This window comes from Acomys minous (assembly GCF_964271855.1).
Source record: "Acomys minous genome assembly, chromosome: 15".
NCBI classification, from domain to species: Eukaryota; Metazoa; Chordata; class Mammalia; order Rodentia; family Muridae; genus Acomys; species Acomys minous.
In genome coordinates, this window is record NC_140497.1 from 52620719 (window position 1) to 52648143 (window position 27425).

Here is a 27425-nt window from a genome sequence, read left to right on the forward strand (position 1 = left end):
AATTTAAAATGAAAAATAAATGAATCTCAAATGAACTCCAAACTTAAAGTAAAAAGTAGGACCAAAGGACCAACGGGAGGAGGGGGATTGACAAGTATGAGCATAAGGATAAATAAACACTAAAGGTTTATGATACTAAAGAAAAACATAAACACTGAGGAAGCGCTGTATGGCTGCAATGGAAGTATAAGAAGAGCTGATACAGGCAACGAGAGAGAAACAGTTTCCAATACAATGCGTGATCGATGTACCTATACCACTTGGACAGTGCATGGGGAGATTCTCAATAAATGAACTCCCCTTATTGGCTAGGCAAGGGCCAGATGACCACCTAGTCTCAGTGCTGTCATGTGTGAGATGGGAACTGGTCCTCGTTCCCTGGATCCCTGAGATTGTAAAAGGATGCTCTCAAAATGAATGCATTTTAAAGTGCTTTAAGCATCTTTTTCATCACTACAAGAATTTTCTGGGTGATTTTAGGCTAAATATCTGTCCCTGGGAGCCAGTGTAATATTTAATTTTACAGCCTTTAGAATGCTATTCAGGAGCTACTTTTAAAATGAATGAGGGTTTATATATATATATATATATATATATATATATATATATATATATATATATATATATATATATAAAAGATAGGCGCCTCTGCATGGTATCTGCCCATCTGCAGTTCTGGAATTATGCTTCTGGCGTATTATTAATGTATCACTAAATAAGAGAAGCCATTTGTAAATGATCATGAATGATTACTCTTTGTCATATCCATAAATTATTTATTGGGCCCGCCTAGTGCAGTGGATCTAAACTGGTCAGAGCAGCAGGAGGTAACAGCTTTAGAATCTTTTGAAACGATAATTAATTTTCAGAATGTCAAGGCCAATTGGCAGCAGTTAACATTGCCTTGCTCTCCCCGCCTTGCACCGCCCACCCACCCTCTCTCCCCCAGAGCACAATCACGGCTAAGATGCCACAGAGACAAGTTGCCTTGTACTGCCTATAAATGGATTCTCCGAAAACCTAATTTGAAATCACTGCCTTTAATTATACTGCTGATATAAATAACCTTGATAAAATTAATGCAGCTGGCTTCCTGTTTGTTTTTCCCATTCCAATGCAATGTACAGTGTAATCTTCTGAGGTAAACATCCATTATGAAGAATGCTTCATTTCAAAGAACATATTATTCCGCTCATCCCACCAATTGTTGTTTGTCCTTCCCTATCCCCATTTCAATCTTGCACCTATTAAAAGGACAAACAGATTACCAAGCTCTTGCAATGTACCAACTAGCAAATTAAAACAATACATTGCTGCTGAATGAGACCATGCATTTAAAATATTTTAATTCATTTGTATGCCCAATTACTGTATTTTCCTTTTAAACAGTCTCTGCCAGTTAAACATGTGATCTTCTCTGCATGCTATCCTTGTGTCCTTTTCTTATATATATATCAAAGAAAACAAATGATTGGCATTTATTTCATATACTTCCTGATTCCAATTTCCAAGGAAAAGGTCTCAAGATCTAACTAATTTTCACCCCTGTTCATTTGCTCTGTTAAGAGATGGAATTGCCCCTTCTACAATGCAGGGCTAAATTTCTTCATTGTTCATTGTGAAATAATTGTCTTCTACAATCAAGATAGGGTTTACTAAGAACAATTCAACTCAGTTCAGCTATCAGGGAGCTCAGTTCAAGAGAATTCAACAATTACCAACATCACTTCTGCTCCAGGACTTCCTATTGGCTGCCTGCTCAGTGCGGACACCATGGGGGTTTCTACAGTGTGTAGGGCACGGCCTCTTCACCTTAGTTTGTAGTGAAAGTGTGGAACGCATTAGCTATAGAAGCCCTCGGCAATTCTGCAATAGCTGAGCAAGGATACAACTGATGAAAATAAATGCTGGAAGAAAGGAAGCAAGATGAATATTGTAAAAGAATTTAAAGCAGGGCCTTGGAGGTCAGAAAAATTTATGTGTACAAAGTTTGGAAAATTGCCTAGTCTTGAAGGGAATACTTGAAGCCTGGGCTCTGGCAGTTTTCTCTCTGTAAAGGCATGGAGACTAAGGCATAGCCATGTTCAGAAATTGTATGTGTCCACATCCTCCCTGGGGAGTCTTGTAGAAGAGTGGGAGGAAGGATAGATGTGGGTAGAGGGGACAAGAACTCTACAAGAAGACCAACAGAGTCAACGAACCTAAAGCCGGAAGGGTCAGAAATTCAAGCCAAAGGAGAGCCTCGGATATGGAACTGTGTCTCTAAGAGAGGTAACAATAACAGAAATTAAAAGAATGTCTCCCATAAAAGATACAGGTATGACCACAGGGAAACCTGGTAAAGCCTTGACTCAGAGACACCTGGTAAGGATGACACCAAGAATTGAAGGGCTAGAGCTGGTGCATTTTCCTCCATCTCAACCTCTGTTTATTGAGGGTCCCCTAGCAACTACATATGTAGAGACACGATTGCGTGCAGGCTTTGGTAGATTTGATAGCTGGCTTAGATGAATTTGCCATTATCTTTAAAAAACATTTTCCAAGCAGTTTACAAAGCCTGGGAACAGCTATCCATGGCATGTCTGTGTAATTCCCATTAGCCTTCCCTATACAAACACTAGAACCACTCCACACTTTCCACCTAAGTCTCACCCATCCCGGGACCCACTGATTGACAGCTCACTGAAGATCATTAATACTCAGCAAAAGGTCCCTTGTTAGTCTGAGTGTGAGTGATCCTTCTCCAAAGTTCTGCCACTTGCCTTTTCTTCCCTTCAACTGTATCTCAATTTGAGCTTCACTTACAGTATACCTGACAAGAACCTGAGAGCAGGTACAACATTTGGGGAAATGTCTCAGGGGCTGTGCGGAAATATAAGGACTAGGACGCAATGACATATTAGTTAACTTAAAGGTACACTTTGGATTTAATTCGCGGAGGCCTGATTCTAACGATTCCAATGACTCTCCTGAAAATATCTATAGTCTCTCAGATATTTTTTTTTCCCACTAGAGTAAGATAGATCACTTCTGCACAGACTCCCCACTGTCCCTGTTCATTAAGCATTGTTCCCACTTGGGTTAACTCCCTCCTGTTCAGGCATATGAAGGGACAGGTGGATGCACTGGCAATCAGAAATAGACAAACACTTGAGGGTACAACAGTGGCATCGCAAGGCTGGCTGACATAGACAGAAAACAATAACCCACAGCTGTAGCGGAAATGAGCAGAAAGCCTGTAGCCCGGGGTACCAGTGAGAAGAGTTCTTGCAGCTTCTATCTCTGTCTCACACTCAGAAAACCCGCATCTAATGAGGTGCCATGGAGTCTACAGATCAGAACACATTTTCACAGAGTGGTACTCGGTCTCTCCTAGGAGCATGCTCCCTGCTCTCACACCTAGGCTTAACTCTTGTTCTCCTTGGTCGAATTTGAACTAAAGGCAAAGATTATCTTTATCTATCTGACCTTATCAATAGGAGATAATAGCCATTCGTGTTTAAGCCGAAAAGTGACAAGACTGGGACTGTCTAAGTAGCTGAAAATCATTATTCCATCTTTATTTTATGTCTTTTTTAAAAGTATTTTATTTAACTTTAATTTATGTGCATTGGTATGAATATCTTGCAGTTACAGACAGTTTGAGCTACCATGTGGGTGCTAAGAATTGAACCCAGGTCCTTCAGAAGAGCAGGCAGTGCTCTTAACCACTGATCCATCTCTCCAGCTCCCTCATTTTTTTAATAGAATTAAGAAATATTTATTAATCACTGAAATAATTTCTATTTTTTTAGGATTTCATACATGCATACAATGAAGTGTAATCATAATCATATCTAGCCTGCTTTCCCCCATCCAACTGCTCCCATATCGCCCACAATGTCTACCCTTCATGCTTCTTTTTTGGATAATGTACTTTTTCTTTAATCTTAATTAATTATAATTTATTCATATTACATCCTGATTGTTATCCCATCCCTGGTATCTTCCCATTCCCCACCCTTTCTCCCTCTTCCATTCTATTCCCCTCCCCTAGACCTCTGACAGAAGGCGACCTCTTCTCCTACCATATGCATATATGACCACAGCCTATCAGGTCTCATCCAGATAGCCTACTTCCCTTTCCTCTGTGTGCTAATGGGCCTCCTTACCAAGGGGAAATGATCACATGGGCACCAGAGTTCATGTCAGAGGCAGTCCCTGCTCTCCCCACAACCATGGAGAATGAGCTGTCCATTGGCTAGATCTGAACCGAAGGTCTAGGTTTTCTGCATACATTGTCCTTGCTTGGTGCAACAGTTTATGCAGGGCACCTGGTTCCAGATCTGCCAGACTTGATGGTCTCTTTGTGGGGCTCTTGAACCCTCTGGGTCCTTCTTTGCAGGTGTATGCTTCATCTTATTCTATTTAAATGCTCGTGCATTTATAGTAAATAATTAAGCATTTGAGGTACTTCTAACCTCTTCCTTTTATAAATACCTAAAGTGAGCATCCTTGTAGAAATATTCTTTTGGATTGTTGCCTAGCCCAATTGTCATCAGAGAGGCTTCATCCAGCAACTGATGGAAACAGATGCTGAGACCCACCCAAACATTAGATGGAGCTTGGAGAATCCTGAGGAAGAGGGCAAGGATGTATTATAGCAGCCAGAGAGTTCAAAGACATAGCAAGAAAACCCACAGAATCAACTAACCTGGGCTCATAGGGGCTCACAGAGACTGAAGCAAAATCCAGGGAGCCTGCGTTGGGCTAACCCACGCCTTCTGCACACATGCTACAGATATTTACTTGGTCTCCTTGTGTGGGTCCTAACAATGGGATCAGGTGCAGTCTCTGACTCCTTTACTGGCTTTTGGAACTCTTCCTCCCACTGGGCTGCCTCATCCAGCCTTCCTATGAGAGAGGTGTGTAGTCTTAGTGCAACTTGATAGCCCATGCTTCCTTGATATCCGTAGGAGGCCTGCACTTTTCTGAAAGGAGTATGTGGTGAGGGGTGCAGGGAGAAGGTGGGGGGAGGATCTGGGAGGCGAGAAAGGAGAGGAATCTTTGGTTGGGGTGTATATAATAATAATTCGAAAACAAAAAAAATGAAGGAATATGTCTTTGGACAGCTGAACAAGTGTTTCAGCAAAATTAACTTTTATAAATAGGATTCTTGTTCTATATTATATAAATATTTTCCATTTCAGTAAAGTTTAACAATATCCCTACAAATGAGTTGTCATACTACAGGGTTGGGAATGGAGAGATGGCTTAACAATTAAGAGTGATTGCTGAGCATCATTGGCTTTCACTTAATGGACATATTATTATCCCTCCTTTGTGAAGGGGTCATTATATCCTTAACCAAGTCTTATTCTGTCTACCCATTCTCACCTCTGAGAAATACCATTCTCTTCTCGTCTGGTAATTCAATTAATTTTCCTCCCCATAGTTGTATCTGTCATTTCATTTCTTTAACTCTGTACATATAATCATAATTTGTCAACATTCCTAAATATCTTAAAAGTTCAAAGAGAATAAAGAGTGATTGCTGTTCTTCCAGGGGACCTGAGTTTGATTCCCAGCACCCATATCAGGGAACCTGTAACTCCAGATCAGGAGAGAATGATGCTTTCTTCTGTTTTCCAGATACACAGCTCCCCTCCCTACTACACACACACACATACACACCACAAATAAACATAAAAATCCTTTAAAATGTAGGATTCCTCCCAAGGTGCATGGCAGTGTTTGATTTTCATACTTTATCTCCACTACATAGAGATGACCAGTCTTTTGAATGCACTGACTTGATCAGTACAGACCACAGTACAAACTCACTTTGCTTTGTTTGCTTGCAGAATTGAAATTATTAGAAATGTGGTTCTTTACTCTTTGTGGTTCCTTTTGTGTGAACTACCCATCCTTATGTCTTATTCCTGTCTCTTAATGAAAATTTATGTCATGATTTGTGAAAGATCTCTGACTTAGAAAATTAGCCATTTGACTACATATGGGTTATAAAATATGTCATAAAAATGTTATAACTTTCTCTTTGTGAGCTCCATCTATGGTTGTATTGCTGAGCGTGTGTTTCTTTGTCATATATTAGAAACTTTTATTTTTTAAATCCTTGTACTTAAATGTTCTCTATTTTGTTTTATATTCTTGTAAATAATTCTTCAATGTTATAAATATATAATTGTTTCTTTTACATATACTATGGCTTTGTTATACTTAAATCTTTTTTTAATATTTTTTATTTTAATTTACGTACGTTGGTGTGTGGGTGTCAAATTTTGGAATTACAGACAGTTGTGAGCTGCCATGTGGGTGCTGGGAATTGAACCCGAGTCCTTTGGAAGAGCAGGCAGTGCTCTTAACCATTGAGCTATCTCGCCAGCCCCTTAAATCTTTTATTTACCTAAACTAGGGCAATTCATAAGATAGATTGGATTTTCAGTTTTACAAGTGACTAATCTGTGTTTCTAACATCGTTGATTAATTAACTGCCATTCCCCATTTACTCAAAATGCAACTTTATACATGATACATGACTATATGACAGTCAGAAAACACATGGATATATAAATAAATATTAAATAATTCATCAATGATATATAAATAGATAAAAGATAGTAGATTATAGATAAATAGAAGATAGGTAGATTGATAGATGATAGATAGGTGATAGACAGATAGATGATGCATAGATAGATACATTCTCAGTTTTAGTCTAATAATACTTGTCTCCCTGTGCCATCTGCATATTCTGTTAATTTCTGAGCACTCATACCTCTGCTCTTTACACACTTGCACACGCTTGTCCCTCCCAAAACAACTCCTCCAAGTTAACTCTGAGTATTCCTTTCTAGGTTGTTGGCTCCTCTATAACTTTACTCTATGGTATGCACTCTTCCTTCAGCGGACCATCAATCAGCAGTGTGCTCAGTAAATCTCATTTTATACGCATCTCCCTGAAGCTAAATGTCTTTAGATTCTGTTTCTTTATTCATAACAGGACCTGTGGTGTTATATGGCTCATTAATTTATATTTTCCAGACAAATAAGTGAAAAGCGAAATAAGCTAGGGTTCATTTGGTCTCAGTTTCCAGGAGAGGAGTCAACAGGTCATGACCTCAGTCTCACATAGATAATCTGTTTGTGGGCTGCAGCATGTGGTTTTACCCAGATGCTGTCTTCATGGGCTGAGGCATGCAGTCTTACCTAGATGTTCTTAGTGGGCTACAGGCCTACAGTCTTATCTAGATGCCGTCTTAATGGGCTGCAGGAATGCAGTCTTATGTAGATGCCGTCTTCATGTCTTTGTACGCTGCAGGCAGCTTTTATAAACTAAACTAAAACAATAAAACTAAAAATTTTAGTTTTATAAATTAAGCAAAAATAGACATGGAAAAGGTGAGGCAGAGAATAAGGAAGCACCAAATGACACACTAATAGTAGAGGAAAGCTAGCCCTTGATCAGCTAGGGGCCTGTTGACAAATTCTAAAATCAGCACGTAACTTTTTAGAACTGACCTTCCTTTACAGTGGAGAAACATTTACCTACTGACTCTAATCTAGAAGTTCCTTGCTGGGATTAATTTGCTATGTACTTTCAGGCTCCAGTCAAGCGATAAGGGAACCAGAAGAGACCAAGGACAGAGAAGCAGATAAGTTAAAATGCTGGGATGAGAAGCATTCAGCATGCAGGCAAGCTCAGAGAGTGCGCCAGAATACAGGCCTTACCTTCTGTTAAGTAAGATAACAAACTTGGATAAAGTAATCTGTGGTTTAAGCTATTTGAGTGTGCTTTTGGGGAACATGGCTTGTTTCCTAGTAACAAAACAGTAAAAAGCTGTAGTACAAAAACTACATGGGCCCATATACTCTACAATGGAAAGCTGCTTACTTCTCCCGTTCTGTGTATTTACTCAGTGGTAAATGTTTCCCATTAGACAACATGTATTTGTGCAGACAAATGAGATTGTAAAATGAGTTTCCTATTGTTATGTCTCTTTCAACATCCTTGCGCAGCTTCAGAGTCATATGTATCTGTGCTCAGCATAATGTGGTTCATATTTGTAATATGATATGTCTTCAGCAGCAGTTTGAACACACTTTACGCCTCGTCCACATTTTTAAAGCAAGTAATCTTCAAAAATGATCTTCACTCAGTGTTTAGTCTGCTCAGAGCTCCCTAATAATCTCTATGGATATGTGAGGGGTATAAGATGCAAATCTTAGGAAACTTACTGCTTGCTGTTTAAAGTTTATAAATCTTTCCTAGGTACCTATTAAAAGATCAGGGAGAATTTAAATTGTTTGTTGCCTTCCTTTCTTCCTTCCTTCCTTTCTTCCTTTATTTCCTTACTTATTTATCTATTGGGGGCTTGCCTATGCCACAGTGCACAGAGGGCGTCAGAGGAGAACTTACAGGATCTCGGGCTCTCCATCCATATGGGTCCAGAGGATTCACTTTCAAGTCATCAGGCTTGACAACAAGCACCTTTACCAGTTAAGCCATCTTGGCAGTTCCAAAATGGTAGTACTCTGAAAGGAAAAAAAAAAAAAAACAAATTAATTGAAAGAAATGAATCTTGATACAGATGTTGCATATCACAGAACATGTGTGTGGCTATTGAAAGATATTCAAAGCTCAAAACAGACAATATTCCTGTTATACATCAGATGGCCACAGAAGATGGGCATCGGGCTAAGAACACGTTCATGGTGTCATCCTTTCAGTGCACTGTTTCGTTTGACCTGGAATGTCTCACTCTCTTCTTTAATAGCTCCCATTTGCCTTTTAATGTTAACCAAACTATCTATTCCTTTGTAAGTTTTCTATACCTGGTTTTTAAAAAAAAAACTGCCAAAAAGTAGTTGATATTATACACAAATGTATTGTCTCATGATTCCAGTGGTAAAAAGGCAAACACAGATCCCACTGGGATAAAATCCAGGTGTCAGCAGGCTCACGTTTCTTCTGTAGAAGAGAGGGAGAGGTGTATTTTTTTTTCTAACCCTTCGCAGCACCTTCAGCACACTTCCATATCTTAACTCAGAACTTTTACCTTCCCAGACATCAGGCCTCCTGTCTGACCTCTCCTGCATCCTTTTATTTTCTCTACCTTAATGCCACTGCTTCCCTTTTCTAAGGTCCTATGATTACATGGAGCCTGCAAAATCTCTCCACGACGAAACCTCTAACTTTGTCACACAAATAGCATCTTTTCTTGCCATGGAAAGTAACACATCCACAAGGTCCAATGATTAGAAGTCTAATGTAGTAGCCTACTTCAAGAACTTGAGCCCTGGAGACGAGGGGACCAGAAGTTCAAGGTACTCATCAGCTACAGAGCAAACTCAAGGCTTTTATAGAGATCAGAACAATGACCTCCTTAGAACGCCGGTGTTCAGAGCACCATCAATACTTACATAGCTTTTTTCTGGCCTCATGGTTTAAAATTACTTTCTCTTTTTTTGAGTCCCACCAGTATAAGTGTGGGAGACAACTCCCATATTTCTAACACAAGGTTTTTGAGAAATTCTTTGAAATTTGTAATCTTTCTACTTTTAGCATTATTTTCTTGGTGGCAAAATTATGCATTGGACTGCCACAGTGAGCCAGGCCAGATTGTGGACCTGGGATCCCCTTGTTTTCTCTTATTCAAAAATCTCTGGTGATTAGAACATAGAGGACAAAGCCAGATTATTGATCCAAATGTTCACTCTTCTATGTCTTAACAAAAAACTACCTCAATCTCTCAGCTTCCTCAACCGTACTTAGAAATAATTATAGCATTTACCACAAACACTTATTGTCTTAATTGAATATGCAAAATTGGTTTTAAATAACTCAAACCTGTCAATTATTTTGCATGCCTGAAATTATTGTAAAGATTAGATAAAGCCACAGTTTAAGTCCTGTGGTGAATCATAAGCCTCCTAATTTATCAGCATTGTCATCACTAAACATAACAGTGCCACAAAGTCAAGTGGATTCAAGAAACATTGGATTTCAAAATAAAGAATTGAGTGAAATGTACTTAACTTTTTATTAGCCATCTGAATTATTTCAAGCTCTCAGCCTCAAACTCAGTGTGTCACAGGGAGGGATAAACGTATAAGAAAGGTTAACAACACACATATACATCACACACAACAAAACACACATATATGTTTTGAAATATGGGTTATGTTTACTCCAATAATTAATTCACAACAGTAGTAGCTGCAGGGTTTTAAGTTTTACAAAGTGTTTTTAAATATATGCTCTCATGGAACCATTTTGCTAACTCAAGGGGTTACCCAGCAACCTGCTATCTATTTGATTATTCACAGTCTGCCATGACCCTCCTCATATCTTGGCATTATAGACTTTGCTTCATTGGGACCTTTGAATATTCATTTGTTTCCCAGGCAAATTGAGCTATTCCACTCCAGTGCTTATAGTAAGTAGAATAGAAACTTGTGGAATCATCTTCCTCTCTCACAAATGAAGCAACAACAGAGCAGTACAGCACATCAGCTGTTTCAAGTTCCTCAAATGGGTTTTACTTTTGCAAAACAAGTCCTCTGACTTCCCACATTCAGTGGGCTGCACTATGAGCAACATGTCCAGCAGCCACGTTTGTTGTAATTTTTTCAACATGTGGAAAAAAAGCAAGATATCAACCATGTATTACCTTAATCAAGATGCCAAATTATCTAACTTGTTTCTCCAGGCAAGCAGCCCAACGACAGGGACAGCTCCCAGGAGCCAGTCAAGGTTATCCGTCTGTCCATCTACTCAGGACATCTGCAGGTAAGTCTGGGGCAAATGATCCTGTTCAGTGTTCGTGAGACCAGTATTTTGTACTTCTGTTTCATGACCTGAGTACCTGTGGCTCTTGCCTCTGCTTTACATTGTCCATGGCTCTAAGCCTTTAGGATTCCTTCAGTTTATCTTTACTTACCAGCTTCTTGTCATGCTGTCATTTTCATCAGTCTCTCTCTTTCTCTCTTTGTTTGCCCATGACTTTCCTTTCCATTCCCATGTCCCATCCTTTGCCTGATGTCTTGTCTAGATCTTCCATCTTGCATGACATGTCAGAAGATGCACTTGAGCACTACACCCCTGTCGTGGTGCTGAGCCATGCTAGAAAGGAGTCTGATAAGAAACCAGTAAAACAGAAGCCTAGGAGGAGGAGGAGGAGGAGGAGGGTTTCTCAGAGGTATGAACATGCAGAAGAGCACGCAAAGGAGAGAAGAAAAGATTTCCATCTCCAGATCTCCAGTCCCAGGTGGAAAGAACTTTCTACGGAGACTTCAGATTCATCTTCCACAGATGAGAGTCACTGGGTTCAGGCAAAAAGACAAGCCCAGGTTAAATTCAGACTGTCTCGAAGGAGGAGAAATAATAATAAGCCATGTGGAAGCTTGGCTGGGTCTTCCACATCTGACAGAGTTGACCTGGTTGATCTGGGATCCAAAGGTGAAAAACACCAAGAGCTGATGGAATGTGCAAGTCATTCTTTAAGCATCTGTAGAGGAAAAGTCATAAGGTACCAAGAATGCAGTCCTCCCCTGCCAAGGGGGTCTTTGGTGGAGAAAAGACCCCCAGGGGGCCATTCAGGGAGTAAAAGCAGATACTGCTACAGAGATCCTCAGTTCTTGCTCACACTTAGGCAAAAAGAAACAATCAAGGAAAGATTTTCAGAAACCGATTCCAATACTGAAATCCTGGCAGCTGCAGAAGGGAGCCAGTGTGTGGATGACACAGGGCTCCAGCTGGATACCTCTGCTCCGAAGCCTCCTGATGCTTGTGATGATGATGGCTCTGATAATTTTGAAGTGTGCAGGTCAGTAGTTACAGAAAAAGACTCGATGCAACCCATATACAGTTCTTCTGGCTGGGAGCTCGTGTTTCTGAACTTCCCTCAAAGCATTGCTTTCATTTGTACTGTTATAGGCTGAATGTAAGGTGGTAAAATTAAACACAAAAGACTATGTGAAAAGTCCATAGGCACAAAACCATATAGCATTAGATTTCTTCTCTTTGTTTAATTTATGGCTTGTTCTGGAATAGAGCTGGGCAAAGCCAATGAGTTTTGTACATATCCTACATAAAGCCATGATGATAGAAGCAGTAGGAGTGAGGCTATTTGGAAATGCCCAGTTCAAATATGGTCGATTTTCTTCAATCTGACAAAAAGGTATTCAAGCTAGAGGCTCTTAAAGGTCAAATTTTTGCATCAGAAAGATCTTCTGTGCTGTTAGCTGCAAATTGTTCTTCAATTGTCTGTCTGATTCAACAGGGTAACTCAAGACCTAAAGGACAGAGACACAGGTCCTGGGCTTGTTGGTAGGTGCCAGAACCTCCAGGGAAGGGGGAACTCATTTACTTTACCGATATCCAGGCACTGGTGATTTTTAACCATGTGGGCATTTCTTAGCAATAAGACCATTTTGTTCTGTTTTGTTTGTTTGTTTGTTTGTTTAGCCTCAAAGCAAATACTTTTTTTCATTTTTTATTTTTTTATTTTTCTCTTTTTTCTTTTTTTTTATTAATTTATTCTTGTTACATCTCAATGGTTATCCCATCCTTTGTATCCTCCCATTCTTCCCTCCCTCCCATTTTCCCCTTATTCCCCTCCCCTATGACTGTTCCTGAGGGGGATTACCTCCCCCTGTATAAAAGAAAATACTTTTAAAGATAGTGTTGAAAAGAATTACTGGGCTTTCTATTATTGTAGATATAAGTAAGTTTTTTAAACTGATACTATACTTAATTATTTAAATTGAATTCTGAGACCAAGTGCCATTGCATATTTTTTATTTCATTTTGTTCTTACAAAAGCTGAAGTTGTTCTATAAAACCTAATGCATGCATGTGTGTGAAACATATGTAGCCCACAGCTATTCAGGTCAGAAGAGGGAGTTAGGTCCAGATGTGAATAACAGGACAATTTGTTCTCTAAAGCTGTATCAGATAATTACTCATAAAATGTTTACTTGTTCCATCATTCTAGCATATTATGCACTGGACTTTATTCTGAGAATTTAAAATTTTCTGTGCATGGTATTTGGATAGTTTCTGATATGGTAGCACTTATGGTTGGATGAAGAACACAGACAGAAAACTTATTTTGCACTTAGTACAGATTAACAATCACAACAGAGGATTTAGGAATGCATAAAACAGGGGTTCAAGTCACTCTAGAAACCAGAGGGCAATCCAAAGTACAAAAAAAAAGAGTTGATGAAAGAAGCTGGAAGCCCATCCTGAAGAGGATGCTGACCACAAGAACCAAACGGTGGGAGGGACATGGCAGAAGTGTGGCAATTCAGGGAACTGAGAGCCAGGATGTGGTGAGCGAGGGCAGTGGACGGTGGAGGTTCGCATGAAGAAGTGGGATGGGCCAGAATTGTCAAGACCCTTAAAACATGCCAGGGCATTTTAAAGGGCTAGGAGTAATGTGAGAGGCTGGGGAAACTGCTCAGTGGGCAGAGCTCTCACGGCAAAAGCACGAGGACTTGCAGCACATAAACTTTTAAAAGGCCAGGGGCAGCAGCTGTACCTGTGACCTCAGCATTGGGAGGAGAGACAGGAGGACCCTTAGAGCTTCCTGGTCAGATATTCTGGCCAACTCTGTGAGCTCCTGATACATTTATAGATCTTGTCTCAAGGCACAAGGTGAAGGGACAGCCAAATGGCTTGGTGCATAAGGGTACTTACCACCAAGTCAAAAGACCCGAGTTAAATAAGCAAGACCCATTATGAAATGACAGAACCAATCCTCCTAAATTGTCTTCTGACTCCCACATACACCCACACACACACTTGTACACACACATGCATGCACACAAATAAATAAATGTGCAAGCCAGCAAATGCCATATTTCTTTTTCAAATAGCAGTGATCACGTGGGAAGCCACTGGGGAAGAAATGTGATGTTGACCTCTGTCTGGACACATGAATGCATGTGTATGCATTAACACATATATGCGTGATACACATATAACATACACACACAATGCAAGTAAAGTGGCATCAGATGATTTATGTAGGAATATGTGTTTCTTGTAATTCTTTGAACATGATGACTGTGTGCCTTTGTTAAAAGTTTACACCATTTCTTCTCTAAACTGAAAATGGCCAGCTTAAACTGCCCCCCCCAATGGTCACACCCCAAAATCCACATCTATTATTTAATAAATTTTACTTATAGAAGCTAATTTATTGGTAACTGGATGGGGAGGTATAATATTTATGTCTAGAGCCAGAATAACAAGCTCTTCTTCTTTATAAGTACTGCTTTGAGGAGACGCTTCCAGAGCTAAAAGCTTTATTTAACTTAGACTTCTACAAGTGAGAGTAAGACCAAAGCACCTGGAGTTATTATTTTCTGCTGGGCGATGCCATCAAAATAACCAATTAAGCAACTGCCACGGGCAGCTTATACTACTGGAGGCTGGAGAACCAGAAGTGTCAAGAGACTTGACATTTCCTTTAGCTAGTCTGTTGTCTAGGTGGGGGACAGTGAATGTATACCTGAAAAGACAGAAATTTGAGAGAGTCAAAGTTAAGTGTACGCAGAGACATGCTGCAGGGTTTTGAAGAAAAAGAAATCTTTTCCTGACTTGGTATGATGCAGAAATCCTTTCAGATCAGGTGCAACTAGAGCCAGGCAATGTGAGCTTTATACTAATGGAGATGCATGGGTGTAATTTCAGACATTCAAGTTGGTGAAAATACCACTAAGGAAAGACAGAGCTGAGGCACTAACATTGAGTGCTGAAGTTTCTGTGAATGTCTTTATGGGTAGATGGAAGATTAATACAGGCTAATATAAGCTTTAAAGCATTTTTAAGAAAATACAGAATCAATCCAAGTTATTTAGCCGTGTTTTACAAATCTCTGCTTCCCAATGGCCTCCGTGAACTTCTTAATTTTGAGGGTTTTTTTTTATCTTAAAAGCTGAGCCAGGTTGGGGGAAATGTGCTACATTTAGCCCATCTTCAGGCCAAGGCTGACCATCGTTGGTTTTCTTATATCTCCTAGGTATCTTCATGACATTCCTTTAAAGAATAATAACATTTCAATGGAAAAACAAGTACAGACGAGAGTTTGGTAAATAAAATAGACTAGAAAAGCCACATAGAACTCACATGTCCTCGGTAATGAACTAGTAAAGGGACATGGTCTATCGGCAGAAGTACTCTACTATGATCTAAGTAAAATATAGATATAGATATGGATATAGATGATACAGATATAGATATAGATATAGGTTAGTGAAAAGGAGAATGAATGACATGTTAGTAGTCCACCAAGTAGGAGCCATCTTATTTCTTAGGTTTAGTGAGAGCATAAGTTAAAGTTGTTGAAGACCATGACAACCCTGGGAACAGGAGACCCTGGTATTGACACGTGTAAGAGACATCAGCGGCCAGTTGGCCTGAGAACAGTGTGATGGTGAGTTCCATTATAAACAGGCCAGTTGTGAGTCCAATGGCGATCCAGTGTAGGTTATCCATCAGTCAGTTATAGGCTTGTTAGTGATCAGGCTTGGATACATACACAAAAGGGGATCCCTAAGTGGACTCAATAGGTTGTACATATGTGCGTACATAATATGTGTACACATGCAACAATAATAAATAAAGAATATGTCACAAACTTTGGTGATGGTGAAACCAGAGGAGTTGGGAGGATAGGTAGGAGTAATCCTGGTGGGGTTTTCATGTATAAAACTCTCAAAACATAAACTAATAATAATAGACATACTACAGAAATGCAAGACAGTTAGTAATTTTCTTGTAATTGGTGAACGATATATTGCAATACCAAACAGCTCCATATGTGTAATTCACGACAGGTTAACATGATATATTAACAAGAGAAATAAATAGCTACTGAGCATGAAAAAAAGAATCTTTTCAAGTCCAGGGAGAATAGAAAGATTTGGAGCTTATGCTGAGAGGAGTGATGGCAATACCTAAAAAAAATAAAATAAAATTAACCCTCTATAAGCGATGCTGTGGCGAGAGCTGCTTCCAGACGGATCATACACAGCAGGTTCCCCTGCTCAGGGACTAAGATTTTGGTGAGAAAAGCAGTAGATGCCTGTGACCTTGCAGTTCTGTTGCTTCAGACATGCAAAGGCAGGACCAGCCTTAGTCACAACCACGAAGAAGAAGCAACCCCTGAGCCCTTCCTCCTTTTCTGTTCCTGGCATTTGGTCCCCATGTGAACACCATATCCTCTTTCACATAATTGCCACAGCCTTGTTCTGAACAAGTGTTGCTATTAACCAACTATAAATTGGAAAACAACATCGCGTTGTTACACTCACTGTGTGCGCTGCTGCAAAGCCATTTCATAGAAAGATTATATCTAGAAGATGAGAGCACGTTAGCTTCTTGTGACGTTTCCGGTGGGTTGCTCATTGCTCTCAGTGGGAAGTGAACAGTCTTTAATATGATTTCCTAAGTCTCCACATGGTCTCTGCGTGAGATCTGCCTCTCCAGGTTTGATATGCACCATTAACTGTGACCTGCCTGTGCTGAGATCTTCCTAATTCCCTAAAAGAATCTAGGTCTTCCCTTTACATGGCTTACATTAACGTCTTCCTCCTCTGACCCTCACCAGATTCGTTGCTCGTCACAATTTCTCAGTTTAAAAGTCATTTCTCTCAGGTCATTCTATTGCCAACCTAATTAAGGCTCAAGGCCCTCAACAGTCAGGTCCATGACATATTTTTTTTATTATTTGTATTCATTTTTAGAAATAACTCTGGTTATATTTGTTCCCCTGCACACATCCAGATCTTTCCCACTCTTCTCCACCTCTTACATCCCAAGTAACCCCTCTCTGCCTTTCACATACATGTACACATACGCACATGTATTGCTAACTTTAGGTTCCATATGTAAGAGGATATACACAGCATATTTTTCACTGCTACAATGTAGCTATTTTGTGATTAACCATCATCTATTTCTGCTCAACATTTCCAAAGTACCTATAACAACACCTTGCAGTTGCACAAACTACTCACCACAGGATATTTTTAATGAATTTAAGGAAATGTACTTTTAAGACATTGGTGGGGACAATGTGAAGCCATAGGATCCAGTTTTGGATAAGCCTGCCTGCTATAAAATCTACCTACAAAGGATTCTTGACTGCTGTGGTTCCAAGACCATAACAGGAATCTACATCTACTAGAAGGCTTGCTAAAACACAGATAACCAGTCATTCCTAGAGTCTCCTGCACTGTGCACCTGGAGCCATGAACTTATATTTTTTGGGTGGTCTCAGATGATGTTGAGGCTTCAGACTAAGTATCATGTCTTAAGAACCATTGTTCCACATTGTAGGTCACCTCATTGTTTAGATTTGGGGGGGGGGGAAATGGAGGAAAAGGAAGCAAAAGATGAGTTTGGGTAACTAAGCCCTTTGTGTCACACTTCTTTGGATTGGGACACAAAGCATAACTCAGTTTCTTTCTTGTTCACCATCATGGCCTGATACAGTTGAATCTTTACCAGAAACCCAATCACCCTGGTTAGGCTGTTGCTTCCATGCAAAGCCACTTCCTCAACCCAGTCAACCCCGTTTCATCCTGCGAGGCCACAAGCTTCCTGAATCCTCTTTCTGACTCTTGTTTCATGTATGTAGGATGTGTTCATTCTCCGACAAGTCATATCATTTCATTCCCCGGAAGTCGTTTCTATTCTGTGCCATATTTCTCAATCCCACTGTTCCGTTCAGCTCCTTTTTAACCTACTTTTCAAGTTCTGGATGTTAAACCCAGGGACCTATGCGTGCTAGAAATCCATATTTTTTATGTCACTCTTATCAATGTTTCCCTGCCCACAACTGGTGAAATCTCATTTAAAATAAGAGGAAGCAGAAAAGGCTGCATTAAGCTGGGCCTGGTGGCAGATGCTTGTAATTCTTCAGATGCTGGGTCAAGATAACCATGAGTTCAGTGACATCCTGAGTTTCATGGAAAAAAAATCCCTGCCTCAAAAACCAAAGGGAAGAAATAGCATACTAACTGTATAAGTACCAAATCCAGGTATACAGATAGCTTCAGGGACTTCAAACACTCAAACAATGTGACTGTCTTCTTGCCTGTATGTTGTCATTTTTTTTTTCTAACTAGAGATAGATTTCCTGTACATTATAAATGGGGTAAACAGAATCTACTTTGAGTTTACAAGTCATTAGCAGTGATCTGAAAGAGAAAAGAAATGCTCCCAACTCCTTGAAAATAAATCTCATGTAAGAAATATAATTATGCCAGGCCTGGATCACAGGCATCCTAGAGTCAGTCATCCCAGGTATATGGGGATAAAGCACTTGGGTAGAAAGGCTATATTTAAAATGGAGCTACTAGCAACTTCTGAGATATTATTGATTGGTAAAAGGATATTTGAACAGAAAAAAAAAGGAGCAATATCAGTAGAAATGGAAAATAATTAGAAAAAAGAGAAAGAAAAAACAAACTAGAAGACAATGATAGTGCTAGATTTCAGCATCATTGACTGTGCTTCTTCCTTACCTTCATTGTCCTCTGCAAATGATGCAATTTTCACCTCATTTTCATCCTGCTCCCTGAAGCCTTTCCAAGCTAGCATGACCCACAGTGATCTTTTCTTTCTTGCAATTCCTATGTGAATATGGCATACCTAGTACTCAATTAGCTTAATTTCATGTGCATTTATTCTCTGTTCTCCCTGCAGTCTTTGAAGAGTCTTGCTTCCATTTTATGCCCTCTAATACTTAACAATTGTTGCATTGCTCAAGAAGAACTTTTGAAATGGCTTTCATAATCAGTGACGTCTAAGAGGAGAGGCTTTCTCAGACCATGGGGAGTAATACGAACTAGGTGCACAGTGTAAAACAAATCATGAATACTAAATTCCTTCCCTTGATTTTTTTAAAAGGAAGAGCTAGAGGTTGGTGATAATTCCCAGAAATGTCCTGGTTTACTTGAGTTGTCTGGAGCCAGAAGATATTATGCTGAAATTTTCATATGTGTTATGCATGTTCTCATTTTTAGTAAGATATCACTGAGGCAGGCATGGGGGCTTACACTTTAATCCCAGTGCTTGGCAAGCAGAGGCAAGCAGACTGGTATATGTGAGCTTAAGTCCAGACTAGCCTGCAGAACAAGTTCCAGACCAGCTAAGCCTACATGGTGAGATCCTGTCTCAAACACACAGTCAAAAAGTAACAAAGGAATTTTTAGAGCAACCAGACCATGACTTTTGGGGAAAAAATTAAATTGTAAAATTATTCTAAATAACTTCTGAGTGTTGAGCCTGAGAGTCTATAAGAATTGTATTTAAAATTGATCCTCATACCCAGGTATTAGATATGTAGACAGATCTTACCAAGAATTTGTAAAGTAATGGTTGACGAGAAGGCCCAGTGGGCAAAGGCACTTGCAGCCAAGCCTGACTTCCTGAGTTCAGTCCCCAGGAACCACATGGTAGAAAGAGAGAACTAAATCACACACACATACACACACATACACCAAATAAAAATACAATTTAAAATTTTAAATGTGACTAAAGTGTAAGCATTAATTAAGATAGATCAGATAGATAAAACTTTTTTTTGCACTCCAAGTTAAAGATGACAACATAGATATGAATATGTAGAAATCTACAGAGCTTGGAAGTTTTGTTTGGGAACTTTTTAAGTTCTTACCAAACTAAGGACCTTGGATAAACATCCAATGAAATTTGAATTTGAGACAAGAAATAAAGAAGCGTTCATTTGGACATACCTATAACATTGGTTCTCTGAACTTCAAATTCAGGTGGACATCCTAGGTATTTTTTGTTAAGGGTAGCAAGGATAAATATGGCAAAACAGAAAATATTGTTGAAATTACGTCAGGGTTCATGGCTAAAAACATGAAGACTCTTGCATTGTGAAGTATAATTTGCCTCTACAATAATTCATTCAAGTACAAATACAGCCAAGGAAAACAGCAGGTCATAAGTCTAAAGGAGTGGCATCACATAACTTTTGATATTTACCACAATTTTACATAGGCATGTTAGGTAGAGATATAAAAGCTAGCGCAAATGGGGTGCAGATAAGATTTACAAAGTAAAATAACACTTTAGTGAATAGTTTTGCACTAGTCAATTAAATAAGATACAAGCTTTTTATGCATCTTGGTGTGTGTGTATGTGTGTGTGTGTGTTTACATGCTACATGGGGCACATGTGGTAGTCAGAGAACAAATTGCATGAGTCTTTTATTTTCTTCCTCTATATGGGTCCTGAAGTTCAAATTCAAGTTTCTTAATCTCTAGTTCTGGCAGAGTTCTTGAAGTCAGGCTCTTTGTATTTTTCAGCTGTTGATTCTGTGTTTGTATTGGGTTAGGGGCTGAACTTTGTTCTTTTCTTCCTACAAGTGAAACTTGATTTTCTCATGATTGTCTCAGTTACTATCAATTGCTTTGACAGACACCATGACCAAGGCAGCTTACAGAGGAAACATTTTACTTGAGGCTCATAGTTTCACAAGGTGAATCCATGAGCATCAGGACAAAATCAGGGGCAGGAGGCAAGCAAGCAGAACACTGGTGCAGTGGCAGAGAGCTCACATCTTATGACACAAACAAAAGACAAAGAAAGAGGGGTGAAGTTGAGAATGGCATGGGCCTTTGATGCCTCAAAATCACCCCCCTCACAAAGACACTTACTGATCCTTCCTAAACAGTTCCACAAACTGGGGACCAAGTATTCAAACATCTGAGTGTATGGGGACCACTCTCACTCAAACCACAATGGGTAAAATGTACGTTGTTCCATCTGTAGTGTTGAGACTTGAGAGGCTATTCTATGTGATACAGTGGGCAACATTCATCTCTAAGAGACAGTGAGTGCTTAAGAAACCTCAAAGGTTTGCCCTCTTCCTTATGTTATGGCCTTTGTTCTACTGAATCTTTGAGGAATTAAGAGCACCCTGTATCCAATTCATCTTAATAGCAGCTAAAAGATGTGTGGTGGTGCACGCTTGATATCCTAGCAGCTGAGAGGTGGAAGCCGAAGCGTCAAACACTTCAAGGCTAACTCCAGCTACCTAGAGCGTTTGAGGCCAACTACAACTACATAACATCCTGCTTCAAGCAAACAAACAAATCAAACACCCACTGAGTTGGTAGAAACTACAGATAGAAGTAAATAGTGTTGATGACCTTCCAGAGGCACAACACGTGGGAGAGTACCCAAAAGCTGCAGAAGCCTCTCTTTAAATTCTCTCTACCTAGCTTGGTTAAACTTAGAGGGAAAGCAGCCTCTCCTTGCTGGTGTCATCCCATGAGAAGAACAACCTGTGCATAGCACATGAGTGCATTCCCCGAACTGCAGCACATGAGACCTGATCTCTTCCTTGGAGTGAACGGTGGCATTCATCGCAGTCTCTGGTGCACAACTCGGATACATAGTGTGCTTCTTATTTCACAAAGTAAAGATTTCTCTACACACAGAGGGGAAAAAAACATTTGTAATGCTACATTTTAATGTTATAAATATTTTGTGTTATTTATCTCACTCTGTCATCATTTATCCAATGCTGAAACAATGAAGATATCGAAATAAGTAAGACATAAATATATAAATCAAAAGGATTATTAAAATGGCATTTAATATGCATATATATATATATTTAAAGATATGCCTGGAACTTTTTATAATACTTTTATTCTTTGAGACTTGCATACATATGTACAATGAAATATGATCATAGCTACCTGCCTCTCCCACTGTCTCTCCTACAGATCCCCCTTGCAACCTCACCTCTGCGATAACCCACTAAATCCAGTTAGTATTGTATGAGTATGGGGCCATTCTTTGCATCAGAGGTATAGCTTGTTCTTTGCTGAGGTTTTCTTGTTACTATTTTATAATTGTTCACAATTTTAGAGGTACTCTTCGCAAGAATAGAATGGTGATTTCGTCAATAATGCTGATTATATCTTGACCAGTAAATTATTTAATATGATCAGAACACTGAGCACTGATTAATTGCTTTCTAATCTGGCTAAATGGGTTCTGCAAATTTTAGAAAATGTATGCATTCTATAGGCCAGCTATTTATGCTGTGCTTTTAGAAAAGAGTAAACAGCCAGGTGGAGGTGGCACATGCCTTTAATCCCAGGACGTGGGAGACAGAGGCTGGTGGATCTCTGTAAGTTCAAGGCCAGTCTGGTGTACAGAGTAAGTTCCAGGACAGCCAGGGCTAACCAAACAAACCCTGTCTCAGAAGGAAAGAAACAAACAAGCAAACAACTAAACAAAGAAACAAAGAAAGTCATATCCCACTCTCCACTCTACTGTGGAGAATGTTCTGACCATTGGCTAGATCTGGGTAGGGGTTTAAAGTTTACAGCCTGTATTGTCCTTGGATGGTGCCTTAGTTTGAGCGGGACCCCTGTGCCCAAATCTGCCTATCATAATGTTCTACTTGTAGGTTTCTAGGACGCTCTGGATCCTTCTACTTTGCCTTTCTCCCATGATTCTCTCATCTAGAGTCCCAATAGAATGTCCTCCCCCTGTCTCAGTTTCCTGGTAAGTGAAGGCTTTCGTGGGACATGCCCCTTGGGCTAATATGCAGATATAAGTGAATATATACCATTTGAATCTTTCTGCTTCTGGCTTAACTAACTCATTATGATCATTTATAGCTCAATCCATTTATCCACAAATTTTGGGAATTCCTTGTTTTTAATAGCTGAATAGTATTCCATAGTGTATATGTACCACAGTTTCTTTATCCACTCTTCTACTGATGGACACTTAGGCTGTTTCCATGTTCTGGCTATTATGAATAAGGCTGCTATGAACATGGTTGAGCAAATTTTCTCACATACTCTGGTGCCTCACCTTTGACCATGTCTCGTGGAGGGGGAGACCTGGTGGCACTCAGAGGAAGGACAGCAGGTTACCAAGAAGAGACTTGATACCCTATGAACATATACAGGGGGAGGTAAACCCCTCAGGAACAGTCATAGGGGAGGGGAATAAGGGGAAAATGGGAGGGAGGGAAGAATGGGAGGATACAAGGGATGGGATAACCATTGAGATGTAACAAGAATAAATTAATTAAAAAAGGAAAAAATTTAAAAAGAAACAAAGAAAGAGAGACAGAACAAAAAGTAGATCATTTTCCTTCCAAAACCATACAGAAGTAGGTTTCAATAATCTCAGAAAACCTCAGGCAAAAGTAAATATAAGATGCTTTTTGAAATATGTCAGCCAATCTTCATGAAGTAGGCTTGGATAACACATATTTTCTTTTTTGTAATTTTTAAGTTTGGTAAATAATATGTAATAGGAAAAAATAGTTACATAAAGTTTATCTACTTGTTTAACTTAAAAAACAGTATATATTCAGGATCATAGCTATTTTCAAATCTATGTTTCCTTTGCTGGATTTATGTTTGTTTGTTTGTTTATGATCTTTCACTACAGGATTTTCTCTGGGTAGCCTTGGCTGTACTAAACTTGCTCTGTAGATCAGACTGGCCTCAAACTCATAGAGATCCGCCTGCCTCTGCCTTTCAAGTGCTGGGATTACAGGAATGTGCCATATTTGATAATACAAAAATTCTCCTAAATAAATATCAAAACAAAACAAAAAGCCTCTCTCCCACATAGCCATTGCTAACATGGTCATGTGCATTGCATTTAGATATACAATATATTTATGCAGACAGAAAATGAACACTGTTGAAACCTGGTCAATGAAACAGCACTTTTGCCACTAAATCATTTTATCACTAGCATGAACATTTCAATTTAATTACCATATTTTTAGGTTTTCTCATCCTTTGAATCATTGCAGAATATTTGGATTCACATCAAATCTTCTGTAATAATCCTCAGGTTTGAATAAATCTAAACATTAGTATTTAATTTAGTCCTATTAAAATGCCTCTTCAGTCACTCAGTGGTTTCATTTTGTTCCGTTTACTTGGACAATCTGTAGGAGCTGTGCTCTCCATCCTAGCTGCAGGAAGAAGCATCCTAGGAGGAGAATCATAATTCACCTTGACTCTCTGACAGGTCCAGGTGTAGAATGAAAAAGGCCACAGCACAGATATCTCTATTTCTTAGGTAGATTTTACTGAGGACGGTCTGCTGAGATCTTGCTTGTTCCTGGAGATGGTCGTTTTCTTGCTGTTGTTCTGGTCCTACAGACAGATTTCAGGACCTTGCTCAGGTTGGACAACGTTCCGCCACTGAGGCATACTCCTGGCTCCTTAAAATTATATTTTATTTACTACACTGTATTGTGAAATTTTGTCTCTCCCTTTCAGCTTTTTTAGCAAGTGATGACCAAAACCCCTAACTCTATTACTTCCATTTTATACACCCTGTATAACCTAGGTGAGCAACTCTTTCAGGAAGGAACCAAATTAAAATGTTTACCATACTCTAAGATGGGGACAATGGAGAAAACAAAAATAATGAATGAAAAGAAAGCAATGAACTACAAGTTATATACACCATAAAATTCACCCCTCGTATCTCACTTCTATTCAGGGTTGTAAGGCCTCACAGTCTACCAGCTGAAAGTAGAAGTGACCTGAACCAGCATTTTACAAACAGCCCTCAACCTGAGCTGCCTGTTAGAGACACCTGCGATGCTGAAAGAAAAAAAAAAAAAACCAAAAAGATTCATTTCCAGATTGCTCTGAAGGTCTCAGTGTGAGAGCATTTTTAAGAACATGCTGGATGATTCTAAAATAAAACTTACCCTAATCCTGGCCAAATATATATAGATACGCATACATACATGTATGTATGTATGAGAGAGGAGGGAAGGGAGAAAGAGTAAAGAGGTGGAGGAAGAGAAAAGAAAAGTGGAGAGAGAGCTTTAAAAAATTATGAAAAAAAACTTTATGAGGTAGTCCTCCTGGCTTTATGATGTAATCTAAACACCTAATAATAGAGCCAGGTGGTGAACAATAAGTGAAAATTATTTCCTCCTCTCTCTTGGGGCCATCTAAAATGTGAGATAGTGGTTTCAAAGTGAGCAGCTTTATTGTAAAAATAGAAAAAAAAGATTACTTTTAGCTCTTGGATTAAACTTCAGATTTTTTCATCCAGTTGGCATAGAAGTACAACTCCCCTTTTTTTTTCTCCTTTTCCGATTTTTTAAATTAATTTATTCTTGTTACATCTCAATGGTTATCCCATCCCTTGTATCCTCCCATTCTTCCCTCCCTCCCATTTTCCCCTTATTCCCCTCCCCTATGACTGTTCCTGAGGGGGATTACCTCCCCCTGTATATGCTCATAGGGTATCAAGTCTCTTCTTGGTAGCCTGCTATCCTTCCTCTGAGTGCCAGCAGATCTCCCCCTCCAGGGGACATGGTCAAATGTGAGGCACCAGAGTACGTGAGAAAGTCATATCCCACTCTCCACTCAATTGTGGAGACTGTTCTGACCATTGGCTAGATCTGGGTAGGGGTTTAAAGTTTACAGCCTGTATTGTCCTTGGATGGTGCCTTAGTTTGAGCAGGACCCCTGGGCCCAAATCTGCCTACCATAATGTTCTACTTGTAGGTTTCTAGGACCCTCTGGATCCTTTTACTTTGCTATTCTCCCATGCTTCTCTCATCCAGAGTCTCAATGGGATGTCCTCCACTCTGTCCCAGTTTCCTGGTAAGTGAAGGCTTTTGTGGGACATGCCCTTTGGGCTAGTATGCAGATATAAATGAATATATACCATTTGAGTCTTTCTGCTTCTGGCTTAACTCACTCATTATGATCATTTCTAGCTCAATCCATTTGTCCACAAATTTTGGGAATTCCTTGCTTTTAATAGCTGCGTAGTATTCCATAGTATATATGTACCACAGTTTCTTTATCCATTCTTCTATTGAGGGACACTTAGGCTGTTTCCATGATCTGGCTATTATGAATACAACTCCCTTTTAAATGAAGCTTTCAGGGAAACATGAAGTCATAACTCAAAAGATAAGTCACCACATCTGTACATCTGGAAATTTGCTAAATAAACAAACCAATGGGTCCCAACCTGTGATCACTGGATCAGAAGATCTGGGAACTGGGTCAAAATGCCTGGGTTTTAACTAGTCCTCTGTGTGTCTATCTGGTGGACACTAAGGTCTAAAAGTAGTAGCGTGTACAGATAAGAAGCCAGGAAGTGATATATCCATACTTCAGTGAGATTACTATCAGGCAGATGCTTTACAATGTAAGAGAAAGGAGACTATATGGTTGTGTGTATGAGAGACAGCAAAGCACAATGCCAAATATAGAGACAGCCTAAGTTTCCAGTGCCTTACCATCAAGTTCTGCCCGGTAACTAAAAGCAATGGCTGTACACATTTTGGAAGTCTCTGGAACCACGTTGGCAAACAACTCAAGAAGTAGTAACATATTCCTGGTAATTTGCAGTATCTGGAGTCTAATTAGAGTATTGCACCTGTTAAGGGCAACTCCACTGAAATTCCTCTTGTGTGTGTATTTGCATCTATTTTAAGAAGCCACTACAGTGATGAGTTTCCACACTACTCTCCTGTCTCTTTCCTACTCCTGCTGAGCCTCCTTCTTTCTCCTCAATCTACTCATTTTTTTATGGCCCAATGAGTTTAATTTGGATTATTTACAGTGGTACATATAAGGGTTATATACAAGAGAATGAGACTTCTCTTACCTTCACCATTAACTGCCTACAGATGCTCAGGGAGGGGTCAGCTCTCCCAAGTGTTCCCTCTTCCATGGTGAAACGTTGGCAGGCCCAGTCTTGGGCTGGTATTGTAGAGATGTCACTACTGCTATGAACTCATGAATGCAATGACCATACAGTGTTCAGAAGACAGCATCACACAACCTGCCAGCTCTTCCTATTCTTTCAATTCCCTCTCTGCAATGTTCTCTGAGATTTAAGGGTGTGTGTGTGAGTGTGTGTGTGTGTGTGTGTGTGTGTGTGTGTGTGTGTGTACACATTGCAGCTGCACATTCAAATAGCCATCTCTTTTCTGTATTTAATCAGCTGTGAGACTGTGGTAACACCACCCACTTCAAAAAGAAGTTTCTGTGACCAAAACTGACTGTAGTAATATATATAAATAATCATAAATATGTTATTGCTCCAATATGTCCACTTAGTAAAGTAAACCACATATAAGCTCCCACTAAGACCTGTGGCCTACCCAGGCATGAGCTTTTGTGTAAGTTTACACTCTGAAAAGTGAGTTTCACCACGTGAAACAGGACTTAAATCCAATCAGAAAGTTGTTGGTTACTCTCAATAAGTATGCCACTATTGCACATGTGAATATGTTTTGCCTGGCTGATCATAGCATTCCGGTACAAAGCTGAGTAAGACTGCTGATGACAGTACAATTCTCCTCCAACAGCCTGGATAACATCTTCATGCACTTTGA

At 39.6% G+C, this 27425-nt stretch overlaps 1 protein-coding gene across 11 annotated transcripts in view; it reads left to right on the plus strand.

Annotated features, from left to right (window-relative positions):
* The window catches only part of MARCHF1 (membrane associated ring-CH-type finger 1), a 758727-nt gene that overhangs the window by 670479 nt on the left and 60823 nt on the right, over positions 1 to 27425 (plus strand). For 10 of the 11 annotated variants that reach the window (XM_084758388.1, XM_084758391.1, XM_084758390.1 and 7 more), the window contains one exon: positions 10713 to 10792. In XM_084758388.1, the coding sequence (XP_084614514.1) occupies positions 10713 to 10792 (80 nt within the window). Of the gene's footprint in view, positions 1 to 10712; positions 10793 to 11054; positions 11829 to 27425 lie in introns of all 11 variants that reach the window. The other variant, XM_084758387.1, reaches the window with a different exon arrangement.